Source organism: Parambassis ranga, chromosome 9 (assembly GCF_900634625.1).
Source record: "Parambassis ranga chromosome 9, fParRan2.1, whole genome shotgun sequence".
Taxonomy (NCBI): domain Eukaryota; kingdom Metazoa; phylum Chordata; class Actinopteri; family Ambassidae; genus Parambassis; species Parambassis ranga.
Genome location: NC_041030.1, coordinates 5,069,133 through 5,086,783, shown reverse-complemented (window position 1 = coordinate 5,086,783; position 17,651 = coordinate 5,069,133). Strand labels below are relative to the sequence as shown.

Genomic DNA, 17,651 nt, shown 5'->3' with positions numbered 1-17,651 from the left:
AATGTAGCATAAAAAATAATGCTACATCATGTATTTAGGAAACAGTGTGACCAAAAACAATGCTCTAATTAAAAAAAAAAGGCAAAAACAGAAAAATGCCTATAATTATAGTCAATAATCTGTTATTTAGACAGAACAAATGTACTAATTTGTGCAATTACTGTCAAAGGTGAAAACATAAGACAGTAGCTGTGTGATATAGAGTGCTGAAGGGGCAAATCATTAGTTTCTTTGACAAAAAGTCAGTGGGAGTTTTTATGAGGTGTGTCTAATGTGCTATGAATTAACTACAACACACATTGACTTTCACCACACCACTCAACTCAGCACGCTTGACCTGCTTTATAAGCAACCATCATGTGAATCACTTTTAAAGGTGCCAATACCTTTAAGTAATTTTTGTAAAATTCTCCTGTATTTATAAACTAAACAAAGAATAGCTCTAATTTAATCTTTAATAAAGTCATTGAAGTGAATAAGGGCCCAAGATTTACTAAAATTAATGATATTTATGCAGTAACAGATGTATTTAAGAAGCTTTGCAAAAAAGAGTGAAAAAGGGGATTATGAAGTGTTGCACATAAAACGTATTATCTCTGTTGTATTAATAAAGATCCACAGACAGTGAAGAGTAGATGGAGAACAGCAGTGGAGACAATACTGTTATTATGTAGACGTTCAAGGGCAAACACAGGCAGGAGTTTACAGTGTGTTACACAATGAAAACGAGAAGGATGGAAAGTGGGAAGATGGAGCGGCACACCTGTTTTATCTCTCTATGCTACGCAGTGCAGAGCGGATAGGAATAAATGAACATGTCCGGCTGTTACTCTAAACGGTTACATATCACACTCAAGCTGCTAACATGGGAGGGTGATTAGCCTAACTGCCTTTAGACCCACCGGTCTATATCCAATAGATGTGATGGATATCTCACAGTGAAGGCCACCATGGTGTAGCCGGTGGTAAACCAGTTGTCACAAGAACCAATCAGAGGCAAATTAATTTAGAGTATTCCTGCTAGAGCGATTGCTCGCCACGCACCAGCTTAACACAATCCCCCAGTTCAATCATTCAGGCCTGCAAAAGGCTGCAGACACGACTTTAACACTAAAAGTGGTGAGCTAATGAAAGCACTCAAGCTATACAGTAACACCTGACAATCACTTAGCTGGGCCGGGTGATTGAGAGCCGCCACAGGAATGTGAGGACAGAGCCATAAATTGGTCAAATTAGCTCGTTTGCAGTGATTACAAGCCATTAATCCTCCACAACGTTAGCACATGTTCACTTGTCACAAGCAATACATCTCCCAGGCTCAAAGTAGAAACACAGCTGTGATGTCACGGCTGTCATAAAAGGTGGTCGCTGAATAATGAAATGTATGCGTAATGAGCGTTTGCTGGGTTAATACAGGAGTTGCTCTGATCAAGGTGAACTAAATGCTGGTAATTCATGATGTTTCTATTTCCAGAGAGCTGCTAAAAGGGACTGTCCTTTTTTTTTTCTTTCCTGCTAACGTCTCTCATCTCTTGCCCTCAGAATTTAGGGCGTATTACATATTAGTGGCAGGTGGGAGGGGGGTGGGGTGAGGGGGGAGGAGCAGAAGATGAAAGAAATCCACAGAGGAAGACTCACTTTGAGGTTTAACATCATGTAGCAGCTTTCGATCTGCAAAGACAGAGAGATAGAATGAGACAAAGAGGAGAGAAAGTGGTGATTAATGTCCGAGCCTCTGTGAAGTGACTAACAAGTCAGATCCGACACCCTGTGAGTGGAGGAGGGGGGGGGGGGGGGGGGGGGGGGGGGAGCTCTTCTGCTGACTGCGCTAACACACACGATATATATATATATATATATATACAGAATCTGATAATAGCCAGGGAAGGCATCATTACTGTCCTCACAGCAGCACAGATAAAGGTGGTGAGGTGCATGGTGCTTAAAGGCATCTTTTGAGTGGGCTAACGATCTCCAAGCGCTAGTTGAAAAAGCAAGTTTGATTTATTTAAGAGGGATGGAGTCACAGGTTTCTACCCAACTATCTCCAAGTATATTATGAAGAGGCAAAAGACTGTTAAAGTACAAAATCAAAGGCACACTCTGTAGGGCTGAACTGTTTTTTGGGGAAATAATTGTGATTTTGTTTTTATTTTATATTATCAGAGCTGTGGCTAGGATTTTAAGTTCACCCATTAGCATTCTGGGTAAACCAATATACATGATAATGAAGTGTTGAGGGTTCTGTGATTAGCTACACTGGTTCTTGACTGTCAGAGGATGGTTATGAGTGTGTGTGGGTTGAGCCACAATGGGCTGGGATTTTACTAGAGGGATCTTCAGAGCACACAGACGTGGTCAGAGGGATGAATGGCTAGAGAGCAGCCAAATTTTGGACTAATAACTAACTAATAAAAGACTTGTATGTTGCAGATGAGCTAAACAGCACACACAAATATGTGTATGGCCTGATAAAAACATGATGTTTATTATTTTTATAGACTGAATTTGTTTTAATTATATTAAGAATTCATTTAGGCTCATAGTTTTACATAATTATAATAATAATCCATGTTAAGTGACAGACAGGTGCAGACTCTGCCTCCATATTTGGAATAACCAGGAAGTGAGGTGGTCTATGATGAACATGCACAAACACAAAGCACTTATTCAGCAAAATATGGAGCCCTCCATTATTTTAATAGCGTCTGGCTCCACACGTATTTACACCTGAACACATATCTGACGGTCAGCATGTGTCCACTGTTGTACTGGCAGACTATTGTTTAATCATCTAACTTACATATGAAATGGTATAGAAAAGAGGGATTGGATGACACAATAAAAAATGATGACCGTATTTTTATTTAAGGTGGAGAAGAAATGAAGGGAAAACAGAAGGAAAAGGGTCTTTACCAGGAGAAAGTGGATCACAATGGTGAGCAATGTACAAACAAGCATGATAAACCACAGATATGTAAGGCCGGGGTATGGTCATATGCTGCACATGTGTCTTCTGGGACACCGTAGTTGGCTTGAAAAGTTCTGTTCTTCTGAAAGCTGAGCAGCATCTTAGGTGCTCTGCATGGATTTGAGCTCTGTTAAAAACCTAGAAGCACTCATGTAGCCTATATATTTTACTATCTTATCTTACTATCTCTCCCATACCCGTTTCCCCATCACAACTAGTCACAACAGGGGTGTTTGGAGCGGTGTCGGCTGGCGGCGGGCCCAAAGAGTGAGAGGGTTGCAGATCCATAGACAACACTTGGCAACCCATTGCTGGATTACAGATCCCACTGCTCATCCTCCCCTCACACACCCAGACTTAGCAACATCAGTGGACTGTGTGCATACACTGCATTCTCTTAAAAATCCATATAATCTCATGAAAAGTTTTGTGGCGGCTGTGTGGAGAACCTGCTAATCCAAGGCAAACTTGCCAATGTAAGAGAATCCGATGCCAAGTCATGTTGGGAGTTTGCCCGAATACCATCAGTTTCTCTCAGTCGAGTCCCTTCTCTATCTCTTCCCTTCAGATGGAACTGATTTAACCTTTTCTCTACAGCAGGTAAAGTTAAATAGCTTCTCACAAATCAGGACTCTACTAGCTTGACAGCTACTTGACAACACTGCTATTATCCAGATATACTATACAAAGAAAGTTTCAGTGTGGACAAAAGGGTTCAGACTCAAATGGAGCCAAGAGAGATTGAAGTACAGCAAATTCTGACACAAGCAAACACTGAAATGTGGCACAGTACCACAACAGTAAGTAGCACAAATGGCAACAAGTTTTTAGGGCAGCCCAAAAAGCCATTGGTTAAAATGCCAACAAAATAATCATAATGTGAAGAAACAAGTCCCAAAAGCATAAACCAACAAGTGCGTCTCAGCAAGGTCCGTCACTTTTTGGGGTCCCCTTGGAAACATTTGTTGTTGCAGCACATTTCAGGATAGTTTGCTTGTGCTGTATCTGTAAGTAAAAACATTTTTTTCACCACATTTTAATAGGAAATTTCAGATTTTGATTGATTTCAAAAAGTGTCACCCTAGCGACTCCAGCCTAAATAACTGCGGGACAGAAGCATGTGGAGTTTAACGACAGTCATATTGTAATTAGCTAATGGACTAAATTTGATTAAGCCTTTTTAGAAATTATTGTAATATACAAATTTTAAAAATAGATCTTGATATGAAATAGTTCAGCCCTAAACCGATAGTGTATTTGTACCAGTGAGTAATAACATTCCATTTTAAGTCATTGCATGTGCATGACCCAAACAGTGCAATGACATTTCATTCCGAACATCAAGCACCATTCAACAGCTACTCGGTGAGAGACTCAGTATGACATATGTCAGTGAGCAGTACACAGGAGAAAGGGCGTTGACATTATCATGCACTGGGAATCTGTGTCAGCCCACACTGTGATCCCCCCCCCCCCCCCCCCCCCCACACACACACAACACCTCCTGTTTAAACATGCCTGTGATGACTTGCCATGTCACGGCGAGTGTATGATAATGATAATGATGGGGGGGGGGGGGGCATAACAATGATGATGGTGATACCCAGCAAGGGAGAAAGGCCTTACTCTGTGTGCACAGCCCATCTGTGCAGTTCTCAGCGTCCTCGCTGTTCCCTTCACACATCTTGCCTCGGTGCCTGGGTGCTGGGGAGTTGCACTCCCGGCCCCGTTGCCTCTCGCACTGGCTGCTGCACACCGTCCACTCACTCCACTCGTCCCAGCCTCCGTCGACTTCAGCGTGAGGAGGAAAACAGCACAAAGAAATTAACATCCTGAGCATGATGAGGGCAGTGATATACATTAAGGGATACGCCAAATAAACGTTGAAGCTCAGCTACAATGAGGACTAATTAGACATCGTTTGTGTTATAACACAGAGCATTTGGTTAGCTTAAATTAGCTGGTTGTGCCGATCAAACATTTTGTTGTACATACAGTATATAAAGAGAAAGGATTTAAGGGTCTTGGAGGTATTTCAGATAGCTCCCTCAGACAGTCCATTAGCACATGCATTATTAGATGCATTAGCAAACAAGTGTTGAGACTAAGGCGAGGTTCAAAAGAACATATTGCAAAGTGTAGTTAGATAATGACTATGTCTCAACTGAGGAACTAAAACTTTTGCAGGATGTATGTGCAGACCGAACGAGGCTGATCCATTTTAAAGACTCCTTCAAATGTGGCCAACAAATGTGTCATTTTTCTCCCAGATAACATACCAACTTATCCCAGGAGACACTGCACACCGGCAACGGCTGAACTCCAACAGCCCAAAAGCATGTAAATATCAATATGAAGAATACATCACAATAGGCTGCAAGCCTCCTACAGACTATAGATACTCTATTGTGGATCTCCTCTGTTGATGCTACTTTGGTTTTCTCTCTGTCTACATCACATGCTCCGTTTCTCTGATTTGCTGTATGTCCAAATGCATGCAGAGGGTGTTTATTCTATGTCTGCTGGTACTGGCCCATGAAAAATCCAGCTTGAACACACAGAGTTCCATAATAGGAAAAAAAAGAAATAGGCCAAGTTAGGGAATCATCACCATGGTTAACAAAAATTGCAGAAAAAAATGGAGCAATTTTGCTTAATGTTGTGAAAGAGCCTGTTTTTCTTGTTGTTTTTGAACAGTATGCACAGTGACACAGCAAACAAGGGGGGGAAGGGACACTGTGCAGCCCAGAAGCACAGCTTCAGCTTTAACCACAAAGAAAATCCACAAAGAAGATCAAAGCTGAGCCTCCTACATGTTTATTTCTGACGTAAAGTAAAAATATATCTTGGCCCAAACAATACGTATACATTTTACATGCACTACTTCCACCTGAGCAGAGGAGGGCATTACAGTAGTAATGTAAACACTGGGATGTCGAACTGCCTTCAGAAAGATCAGAACAAAAGCTTCGAAGACCATATTTAAAAATGTCAAACTGTCTATAAAAACAAACATATTTACTATAACTTAACTTCTGTTTAGCATTTGAATGTTCCACTCTCTCTCTCTCTCTTTCACACACAGTGATAGAGATAGAGAGAGATCCAGTGTGACACCTAATACAAAGGATAGTGCAGAGGTACAGTTTGGGAGACATTCTCTCCCCATTAACCCTCGGGCCTGCTTCTATAACGGAATTTGATGCCTGCTGCATGCTAAAAGCTGGGATTCTTCTCACATACTCTGTCATCTGATCAAGGAAGAGCTCATCATGCTTAGCTTAACAAATATTGGGAGACCATATGGCGCCTGAAAATTTTCTGGCTGCTGCTACGATACCCGTAACACAGTCTTGTGGGTGGGTAGAGAATGCAATTTTTTTCCTTTGTGAAGTTCCACGGGTCCCTACCTACACACCCTGCATTTTGTTTGTGGTTCCTTCTCAGCTACTTGAAATGCAAACGAGATGTATGCATGTTGCAGAGAGAATGGCAGAGTGCCGGTGAGTGTTTGCATACTGTTTCTCCCGACAGTTCATCTTTGACTTGTTGCTCTGATTCTGAACGAGCTCATCTGTCTGCTGCTAAACAACAGATACAGTGCGACAAACTGTAACGGCTGAAAAACTCCTATTTATGCATCTTTATTTTTTCTGGCTGCATTCAGCGAAGTCTAGTTTCTCCTCACCAGATTCTCATTAATTTGTTTTGGTGACTTTTTTTTGCAGCTAAGCAAATGCTGCTTTATGATAGGAGGTTTTATTTCCAGTTAAACTTAATTTCATGCTCATATTTCTATATTTATTTTAAAAAAATGGCTGCAGAGTTCCACTTAATCATGTTACATAAAGTGGAATTATAGAGTAAATCTTCTCAAAAACACTGTTCTAAACTAATATGTTAATGATTAAGGCTCCTACATACTGCACCAAAACAAGGTCTGCCATCATGGCAGAGCTGACCATGCCTTGTGGGAATGGAGGTCGCCTTGGAGAGAGAGAGGAGGAGGAGGAGGAGCAAGCAGAGACAACTGTGGGTCCTGAGTTGATCCAAGGGCTGTCTCCGGGGGTGGCTCTACCACTTTGAGATGTTCAGGCATTAAAGCAGAAAAACATCAGAGATGCCTGGTTCTGCCGCCGACACAGCGGCACCATCAGGTGCTTTGGCAGCTGAACCCACATGTGCGACTGTGTACAGGGACAGGTGAATTACAATTGAATCAAATTATTAGGCCTGTGTAAATATCCATTTTTTAATTCATTCCAATTGGCAGCAGATTCAATGTCAAGTCTTGTGATTTCCTTATAAATGTATAAGTCGTTAATCATGAGCTTCATTCTTATCAGTATTCTCTTCCCTCTTTGCCGCCTCTTGTTAAGTGCTCATCAGCCCGGTCGTGCTGCAGCCTCTGACCTCACCCGTCCTCCGCGCTCTGCCTGCTTTCAGACCATCATTAAGCCAATGCTCTGGGCTGCCTTGTCAAAAACCGGACGGACTTGTCAGTCAGCAACCCAGACAGGTTTGCTGCAGCCTACGTTTCGCTCCTCTCTGCATCTTCTTCCTGCCACAAAGACACGGATCGGCTCCTGATAACAGGGAAAGCGCCCGCTTCTCTTCCCTGACTATAGCAGCCATCCTGTGAGGCTTCTGGGCTATGGTACTGGCACAGGTCTGCTTATCTCTGCTTAAAGTAGGACATTCTGATTCTTCTTCTTCTTTTTCTGCAATTAATTATATTTGCTGCAGACTTAACGCTGCAAGAACAACCCTCCCTCCCCTCAGGCTCCTAAGGCCAACATTTAAGGTCGACAGCTTTAATTGGCAGCGATAGGTGGGTGGTTGAAAAGTTCGATCAGATTTTTGTTTCACAGATAGAAGCTAGAAAGTGACTTCTGAAAGCCAGAGATTGGAAAGTAAACGCTGAGTCACTCTTATTGATCATCCACCTCATCAGAGCTTTGTTTTTGTTTTTTGCTGCACTGACATCCAAGGTGGCTGGCTGTGTCATTTTTTTCTTGTACTACCTTCATAGGAAATTTTTAACTAGATACTCTATGTGCATAAATATAAAGAATGAGAGGGAAATAGCACGCACTCACCAGGTAGGCTATTGATTAATAGAGTTCTGCAACACAGCTTGAAGCAAGATAAATATATATATATTTCTTTTGAAAAACTGAATTAGTTATTATGTAGCTTGTAACAAAACATTAAAGCTTGCAGTCTTTATTACAGAAAAAGGGGAGAAGCATTTTAAGAACTAGAGAGAAGGAGTCTAATATTGTATTGCACATGTACAATATGGTTTTGATTTCATGTGCATCACATGGGCAACACTTGAAAGGTAGAGTCCGTGCACTAATGTAATGATGAATGCATGAATTAATGAGTGCTATCATGAATTTTCACTTTAATTGTGGCCCTAGGATCATACAGGAACATTTGTGGGATCACGTTAATATGGTGGCATGTCAATCAATGCATTCATGAATTATAAATGAGCATTCCATTCATACCTAATGAGGAAGTGTGAAGAAATTACATAAAACCACTATGACTTCCTCAGCGCTGCAAAGACTATTCGACTAGTACTAATAGATCCAAAACTGCAGTTCCCCCAACGACCTCTGGGGGGTTTGTGTAGCACTTCCCCAACTTCACCTTCCATTGAGCTCCATTATCTTATGGATGTTAGCCAAAATCCCTGTAGTGTTGTAACGTTTTGAACAGCTAACCAAGGGGGAAACAAACTGGGTTGTTTTATCGCTGATCTGACGAGGAAGATGAGAAAACCGATGCTCAGTACTAGAAAATACATTTCTTCTGCTTTTGATCAGAAATTGCCTTTCACATAAAAATATGAGACGATATGAAGCTGTGGCTCAGCGATAAATGAATATGAATAATGCACGACAGATTTCAGTTTGACATTTAGATTTATAAAGTTCGGGGCTATTCATGGGTCACATAAACATCTCCATCTAGGGATATAAGGAACTTATCGTGGTCATAACATGAGCAGACAGGTTTGTCATTTGAAATGTACTCTGCTGTGGTATCTCATCTCTCTGATATTACGCTGGTGGTGATTACTGATCAGTGTTGGCAGCAGAATTGCCGATAATGTGACAACAGTTCCATGTTTTATCTCCACACTTGCACCCCCAAGTGCACGTTATAACAAGTCCAGACTGGAAGGAAGTCCTTAGAGCAGTCCAGGACTGAGACGCCGGAGAAGCTGTCCTTTCAATTCAGCTTTATTTCAGTTCCAGCCCACTTAACCACACAGACTAAGGGGCCACTACCATCTAGTGATGCCGTTGAGCTCAGAAGGTTGGTAAAGCTGCTTTTTCAGTTTCAGTCATACTGACTGAATTCTAAGTGCTGGAGAATGTATTAAAACTTGACACATTTCACCTTCTCTTTAGCTCTTTACAGACATTTAATATGTAACATTACTGCATTGTCAAGCTGTAATAGGGACTTTATGACATCCAGACAGCTCCTTGATTGGTCAGTTTAAGGACAAGTGGTATAGAGGTCTAATATTATCATTAAAATAGGGGTGTTTGTACAAATATATACATAAACAGAGCTGGTTATTCACATGCAAAACTGCCTATAAAAACCCTGTGGTATTTCCCATTTTATTGCTTTAATAAAGGAAACTGTCATTATGACATGAAAAAAAGAGAATACAGATTTCTAAATGAGCTGCATTCCAGCTCTCATCTGAAAGGTTTCCCTAGAAATCAAAATGTCATCCTGCCCCAGTGTCCTCTGCTCCCACTAAACCATATTGTCTGTTCCCATCTGTACCTTGGCACTTTGAAGCCTCCTAAACTGACCCATCCTCCGAGCTCTCTGGGGAAAAAAGTCAACGGTATGAAGGAAAAGACAGCGCGCATGCGAAGTGTGCATCAGTGTGTGTTGGGACTGGCAGGTCTTCAGGGGCCCCGCGTCTGCACAGAGCTGACAAGTCATGTACCTGTCCCTGAATATACCTGTGCATTCAATATATGCTCACTTCACATGCGTACGTAGACAATGTCCCATATGCTGCTTATCACTTCAGACTTTAACATAGAGGCAAATTTCCTCCATCTTCATGCCTACGTTCTGTCACCTGGTACCTTCCATGCACACTCTGTTTTTATATTTTTCACACAGCAAAAATCCCCAAGTGAAATAATATTGTAGATACAGGAAGAAAATGTTCACAGTAGTTAGACAGAGAAGAGAAAATGCTTGTTTTATAAGTGCGGCATATGGTACTTATTCAAGTCTAACCGAATGTGACAACCACTCATTTTGCCGCTGGTGCACCATATTGAACTATGATGACCAATCTATGAGTCAGTTGGCGCTGTCTGGCCGAGCCCAGCGGAGAATGGTTTGAAAGCAGGCAACAGTTCCTGTTAAATTTCCACCAGTCTCCGTGTGCCACGGACACATTGGGTCAATGATTATTGGTTGTCAGATGTTGGGCTGTGTGTGGGCTGATGTTCAGACATCATATCCGAGAATTATGTATGACAGGTGTGTGAAGACTCCTGAAATAGGTCGCCACACAGCCTGAAGCCTGAGGCCAAAGCTAGCAGCTAACATCTGTGACACCATCTACTGCACTGGTCACTAGGAGAAGCAACGGGGACCAGGGTATCAGGGGCAAAGTTAGATTCACATACGCACCAGTACACACACATCTTGATAAATCATAGTGTGTCTTGTCACCACAAGACAGGAGCCAAATGATTTAAAATAAGCTTGTAGAAACAAACAAATGTAAAGGAGATAAAAATCTTTATTCCTGTCCAGACAGGGCCAATCTACTGAATCTGGAGGGCCGTAGATATCAAACGTCTGTGATTTTGTCAAGCTGGTTTTGAATGCCAAAGATTTAATCTTTATACATATTTAATATATTATCTCATTTATGTACAGAGCTAAAGGGCAACTGTCTTGTGAAGCAAATCCCAGGTAAAAATGACTTTCATTCAAATCTAATTTGCATTAGCAAAAGGCTGTAATGCTGTGCTGATTACATTTTTAAACAGAAGGGAACTTTCCTCCATTTATAACATGTCCAGAGCTCATGCAAAATGACATCACGGAACATTACTAAAACCCCATGTTGGTATTTCAGACTTCCTTTAAACACATGTCTCACACACAAACAGCAAAGTACAGTACATAACACATGCATTCTTGGTTTGTTCTTTCTGTTTGTTTATTGTGGTCAACCAAAGGAATAGGAGTTGCTGTGACTCTGTGGCAGCCGTGCCTTTAAGAAATAGTTGCAAACAGACAACTCCATTCCGTAGCTGTGTCTCATTGATGCACCACTCACCTTACAAGATAACCACCTCAGTGAGGGTGAACCTCACTCGCTCCGTCAGAACAACATCTTTCCCTGTTTGCTCTGAAACTCATTTCTTCAACAAGTACCTCAGCTCACCTTCTTCCCCTGAATCATCCAGCACACACTGAGTCATATCTCCTGCCTGACTGCTGCTTCCTCCACTCACTTTATTTTGCATGATAAGTCCTCTCTTCTTCATATTCTTATGTTTTTTTTGCCAGTGCATCACGGCACACAATACAGGGATGTCATGATTAGATCTATCACTTGCAATTTTTATTACTGGTTGTCTGTAATGCTAATAAGGCAGTATTTTAACACTGTCAGTCATTTTAGTTGCAGGTACACCAGCGACGGATGAATGTGTAATATATTACAGTGGGTGACTGTTATGGAGCAATTTACTACTAATGTGAATATAAAAAAAGACCAAGATATCTAAGGTGAAGACTGTGTGGACATTTAAAGACTAATGTATCTCCAGAGAAGAGACCACTTTGTTCTGTTCTGGGGTGGCAATGGAACAGTATAGTAATTATGATCACTAGCAAGGATTTCTGGTTACTTCTATACCTGCCACATATAAACTGGTCTGATTTCCCACTGTATTCTATACCGAGTACCATACTGATACCATTAAAAGTAGGGTAGGAGATTTCGTTCTGATGCACTTTTTGTTAAATAAGTGTAACTTCCCTTTACAATCCGATAGCACCCAGTTTAGTTCGGCAGTTTCGCTTTAAAACAAAGAATATTAATCATCTGTGGAAGCTATAAAATGCTAAAAACATCAGCCAATCATACGAGGTGCACCTGCGCGGAGTATTGGCTGGTTGTCACGCTCTTCCTGCTCTGCACGCACCAGAGAGCTACGTGCATGATGGCCGAAGTCGCAGACTGGTTGGGAGGCGTGGCTTCGGGGTGAACTCTGAGAGAAAGGGGCGTGTGTTTACTTTCAAAATCTGGCTGACTCTCACTGAGTTTTAAAAATCTCCTACCCTCCCTTTAAGTACTACTGATGAGCACAGTAGTGTTTAAAATGGTTTGTAAAGTAGCACAAAGTAGCATAAAAATATAAAAAAGCATGGCTGCTGAACTGCATCGGTTTTGTACAGAAAACACAGAGAAAAAAAGGGTACACATTTTTTTACAGTGCTTGGCCTGCCTGTGTACATGTTCCTTCAATCAGGTGGTAGACTGAATTGACACATTAGATATATGCATGGTAGTGGCTCATAATAAAGTATGAAGGAAGTGCAAATGTGGGAATTTCCATGAAGAAAAATGATGTCTGTTACTTTGCTTGTACACCAACTTAGACTGAGTAGGTGTTTGTAATTATAGAAAAACGTATTATAATAAATCTCAACTGACAATATTAAATGTAAAAGGTGCATTTGATGTTGTACTGTGTATATAACGTCATACTGACTTGGACAGAGTGCGTTGCAGGTGATCTTCTGTACAGACATGCCCTCGCAGAAAGCACCGCCGTTCAGGGGCGCCGGGTTGGTACAGGTCCGAGAACGCTTCTGGATACCCCGCCCACATGGAACGTTACAGGCTGACCACTCTGTCCACAGGGACCAGCCTCCATTCACTGCAGTCCATCAAGGTTATAGGAGAAGAAGACGAAGAAGAAGTAGAAGAAGAAGAAGTGAGTGCTCAACACCACTTTCTGCACAACTCTAAACACTCTAACACTAGCCGAAGTTATTAATGATGCCGGCTCTGAGGCAATGCAAGGCAACAATGCATAACGGCAGGAGCAGATTGAGGAGGGCGCTTTCATTGTGGCGGATACACGACTGCATCTTTCCTAATTGCCCGTTCAATGTTCCTTGCTCTTGGATTAAGATAAAGGCTGTGTGAAAGCAAAGAAAACAGCCATTAAACGGAAATGCCATTTTCTAAAGGCGACACTGACACACTGACTCATACTGGTCGACAGGTTGGAGTCGACCACTTAGCACTGTGACTGAAGCACTTTACACTATGATCTCTGAACGTGTGTGGAAGCTAAATGTTCACCAGCGCTATTAAAGCGCTGGTGAACCCGCATTTCTGGAAGGCCCCTGGCAAATAAATACTTAATAAGCAACACTCCTTTTAAATGAGATTAAGACACAGTGGCTTATTTCCTTTCATAAAGTACACATTGATTTTAAATGAGAGGCAGTAAATTGAGTCGTTGAATAATACATTCATCGGAATAAAGAGGAAACATTGCTCTTCTGTGGAAACATGGTGATAGGTCTCTTAATCACTTGTGTATAGGGGTGCAGGAAGCCAAACAAATTGATCTGAAGTGCCATGTAAACATTGTGTCGGTGTTCTGTAATGTGTTTTAACAGTGACTGCACAGACGGCATACCAAAGACTATCACAGCGGCTGTGGCACTGCGTCTCTTCGCCACGATGTTGCTGGCCAGGCAGGTGTAGTTGCCCGAGTCGGATAGACGGGCCTCATTGATGATAAGGTTGTGGTCAGCTCGGGTGTCGATGTTGTCGTCGGTCAATGAACTCACCAGCTCTTCGTTTTTTAGCCATTCCACCTGTGCCAAATGCAGATGACATTTAGATAATATGTTGGCTGAACCCCAATCAGTTTGGGGGCGGTTTTCACTTCATTCACAATTTTTCAATACCATACACAGTCCTGTACCTGTTTGGAAACAGTGCAAAAATTGAAATGGAATCACAATATTTTTTCACAACAACATATGTCATAAGTCAAAAACGGGACCTCTTCTTGCCATCAACATTTATATTTATTTTGTTTTTTTACAGACTGTTTGCGCAAAAACCTCAAAGATATAACAATGTGAAGGCAGCCATCCAGTCTGTGCTTTAAAGTGATACACAAGAACAGATAGTGGTGTCATATTTTCAATTCTCCATCCATCATTTTTCAGTTGTTGCCATTTTTCAAACTTATTGTTAGCAACCTCTGCTGCTACCCTTGTCACCAGTGTTAATTTTGTTGACGAATCATTTTCGTCATAGTTTTCGTTAACGACCTTTTTTTGCTGATAAAAACGAGACGATAACTAAATAAAAACTAACGCACGGTGCCAAAAACGAAGACAAAATGGATTGACACTTTCGTCAACGAATAAAAACGAGACGAAATTATTGATGGAGACGAGATCCAATCAGAGCAAATTTTGTTTGTGGAAAGGGAGGGACGAATCAGGAGACGGCGGCAGAGAGCCAATCAGAAGTGCTCTCTCTGTGTAAGGACGTTGCGCCGCGATGCTGGAAGAAGGCGTCCTCATGCATGGTCACACAACACAGGAGAAGAACAGACACACAGACACGTTTAATTTCAAGACAATCAAGACGGTTTACAAACCGTGCGGAGCGACTATCAGCGGTAAAAACAATAAACCTGAAGCGACATTTGCAGACGAGTCATCTTAACTTCCGTTCAAAGATACACGTGACAAAATCTATAAATGAAGACACCGCTGCTGATGGTTTTACAGCATGCGACCTGTTTCTAAGTTGTCACTGAAGTGTTTTGCTGTAGTATTCATGAAGAAGGTCATGACTGAACAGTGTATTCAGGGAGAGCAGCTCACTGTTCACTGCTGCTTTTGTGAAAAGGTAATAGCAATTAAATAATTTGTTTGTTTCAAATAACACAAGTTAAAGCTGTGCCTGTTTTTATTGCACAATCAAACCTTAAATATTTCATGAAAAATATATATCATAGAATTTTAGTCGACTAAATCCACGGCAGATTTAGTCGACTAAAATTATTTGATATTTAGTCGACTAAAATTATTTGATATTTAGTCGACTAAAACTAGACTAAAACTTTAAAAATGTTGATGACTAAAACGTGACTAAAATCAAATGACATTTTAGTCACAAGACTAAAATAAAAACTAAATCCGAAATTGCTGCCAAAATTAACACTGCTTGTCACTGACTTTTCAAAGTGTTGAAGAGACCATTCACATTTTATTTCAGTATCGCAGAACTTTGCCAACAACACGGCTACAGCTGAATCACTGACTCATTCTTTCCTATCTTCATCGTTAACAAGTAGTCGATCAATTATTATAACAACTGCTGATTAAAGCAATTCAGATGTAGCAATTAGAAAAGATTTTCTTTTCCTTAACTAAGCTGTGCTAAAGAGGAATCTCAGGGAAGCAGAGACGATGGGCTAAAAGAACTGCCAGTAATCAGAAGAGAAGAAGAGCTGTCAAAATTCATTCCTTCGTTTCCTTCCTGTGGTGGCAGACATGACAAAGTATGAAGTTTTGGGCAGATGGATCTTTGGAGATAGAAAGACTGAGGTACAAAGCTGAATTTAATTACCACAAAAGTCATTCGTTCGTGGCATTTAACCTCCAAGCAAAAGCGCCCTACACAAGCATCTTAAGAGGCTCATTACAGGAGTGTGGTACCTGTACTCGAAACCTGCAAATGAGCATGTAACTGTGGCTAAGTGGATCAAACTGCTAAACTGTTAACATACTAGAAGATGATAGACTTTGCTCTCCATTACAAGATACTCTTGATAATCCTCTCTAGAGGAGCCATCAGGTCAAGAACACACTTTGTATGGGGGCAGGAGTTCTGTGGCCACACCGCTTTTTTTCAGAAAACACAAGTGGTAAGTCAAGAAATCATCTTCAGCAACTTGACAACACAACTGAATACAGAAATGTACTGCAAATAGTCACAGCAGAAACGCTTCTGTGAGGGACACACCTGTTGGGACAAGCTTGTTTTTATGGCCTTATAATTTTAATTTATTGAAGCCTGCTAAGCATCAGTGCTGATGGAAAAAAAAAAGATTGGATCCTGCATTATAATTATTGTTTTGCTATGTGTTAGCATGTCCCTGAAATATGTCCATTGTGTTCAAGTGTCATAAACTGCAGTCTCCCCTACAGCCTCTGGGGGCAGGCTTCAAACAAGAGATGATCCTCATAGACCTCCATGTTAAAATGATTTTAAAGCAGATCTAAACAGTCTCATACCCTGATGCTACCCCCACCAGCTTCACTCACACTCCTCCTTCTTGCCTTTGGTTTGAACCTGAAGTTAGGCAGACTAGGACGACATGGTGGCGATATCTTCCCACATGGAAAAACAACTCTTCAGAAACCTAGGGGTGCCATCATGGCAGTTTTTGATGAAGATGTTCTTTAATTGCTGATGTTGTGTCTGCTTGCATTGGTTTCTAAAGCTGCAGTGTGGTGAGCTATCCTAACACTGCATACAAAAAAAGAGCGAATGAACATGCTTGAGCAATCAAAGGATGGCACTACCACATGGGATTACATATGGGCGTTGTAAAAAAAAAACTGCATTGATACTGAGATCTGTGACCTCTAATGGCTGGTCAGCTGTTCGTTGTAAGTCCCACCCTGCTGATTAGCCACAAACCGGCAATGCTAAAGCCATTAGGCAGTCACAAGAAGCACCACAAGCAATTACCAGCAGCAGAGAGGAAAACTAATTATGAATTACAAACTTAGTGATGCTTTACTGCTTCTACTCTGGTAAGGGAGCTGCTTCGCTGCATTTGCAAATTACATTCATAGCGTGGCGGAATGGGTCGGGCTGATGGATTTATAGGAAACACGCAGACACCCTTTATAATAACCAACACTCAGGATGGATGCAAATCGGAAGCGCCTGCAGGCATGCAAACACTGGGTAAATAGAAATGACACAGCGTCCAGAGGGATGATGGATGGTAGGCATATATTGACACAAATAAAAATGATAATGAACATCATAACACAGTAATCATTTTTCACATTTGGTATTATTTCACATCTATTTGAGTCAATTGTGCTTTTCTTAGCGGGACAGGGAATTTTCTCTTTTTTTTCTCTTCTCCACACTGAGAGGAGTGTGGCGCGATTACGCCCGTCTGAAGCCCCCGTTTGCCCGGAAGAAACGCGATCTTCAAAGACCCTGAGATCCTTCTCCACAATTAAAAGATGGCCTTTAGTGTTTAGAGTTTCATCAGAGGTTAAGCGCCTGGCATCGTTTGATAGATAAGAAAACAGGGAGACAGAAAAGGCATGAGATAGAAGGAGTTTAATTTCTTATGATTAAAGTCATCAGTCACTAAATGGGGTGGCACAAGTGGTGGCACCCATTCACACCCAGCCCCCCCCTGCCCTTCTACCTCCACCACCCGCTGTCTTTTTATGTATTTATTTCAATTTTATCCTGGGAAATCTGTGACTTGAAAGAGGCAATTAACGTGTGCCACTAGCCGGCCCTCGCAAGTGTTTGGGGCCAAGCAGCACATTAGCTGTCTGTCTGGCTGCTAACAGCCCT

At 41.5% G+C, this 17,651-nt stretch overlaps 1 protein-coding gene across 1 annotated transcript in view; it reads right to left on the bottom strand.

Annotated features, from left to right (window-relative positions):
- The window catches only part of unc5db (unc-5 netrin receptor Db), a 167,530-nt gene that overhangs the window by 40,829 nt on the left and 109,050 nt on the right, over positions 1-17,651 (bottom strand). Inside the window, exons 5-8 of the mRNA XM_028414284.1 lie at positions 13,708-13,888; positions 12,766-12,933; positions 4,598-4,762; positions 1,639-1,671 (exon numbers count right to left, since the gene is read on the bottom strand). Of these exons, the coding sequence (XP_028270085.1) occupies positions 1,639-1,671; positions 4,598-4,762; positions 12,766-12,933; positions 13,708-13,888 (547 nt within the window). The remainder of the gene's footprint in view (positions 1-1,638; positions 1,672-4,597; positions 4,763-12,765; positions 12,934-13,707; positions 13,889-17,651) is intronic.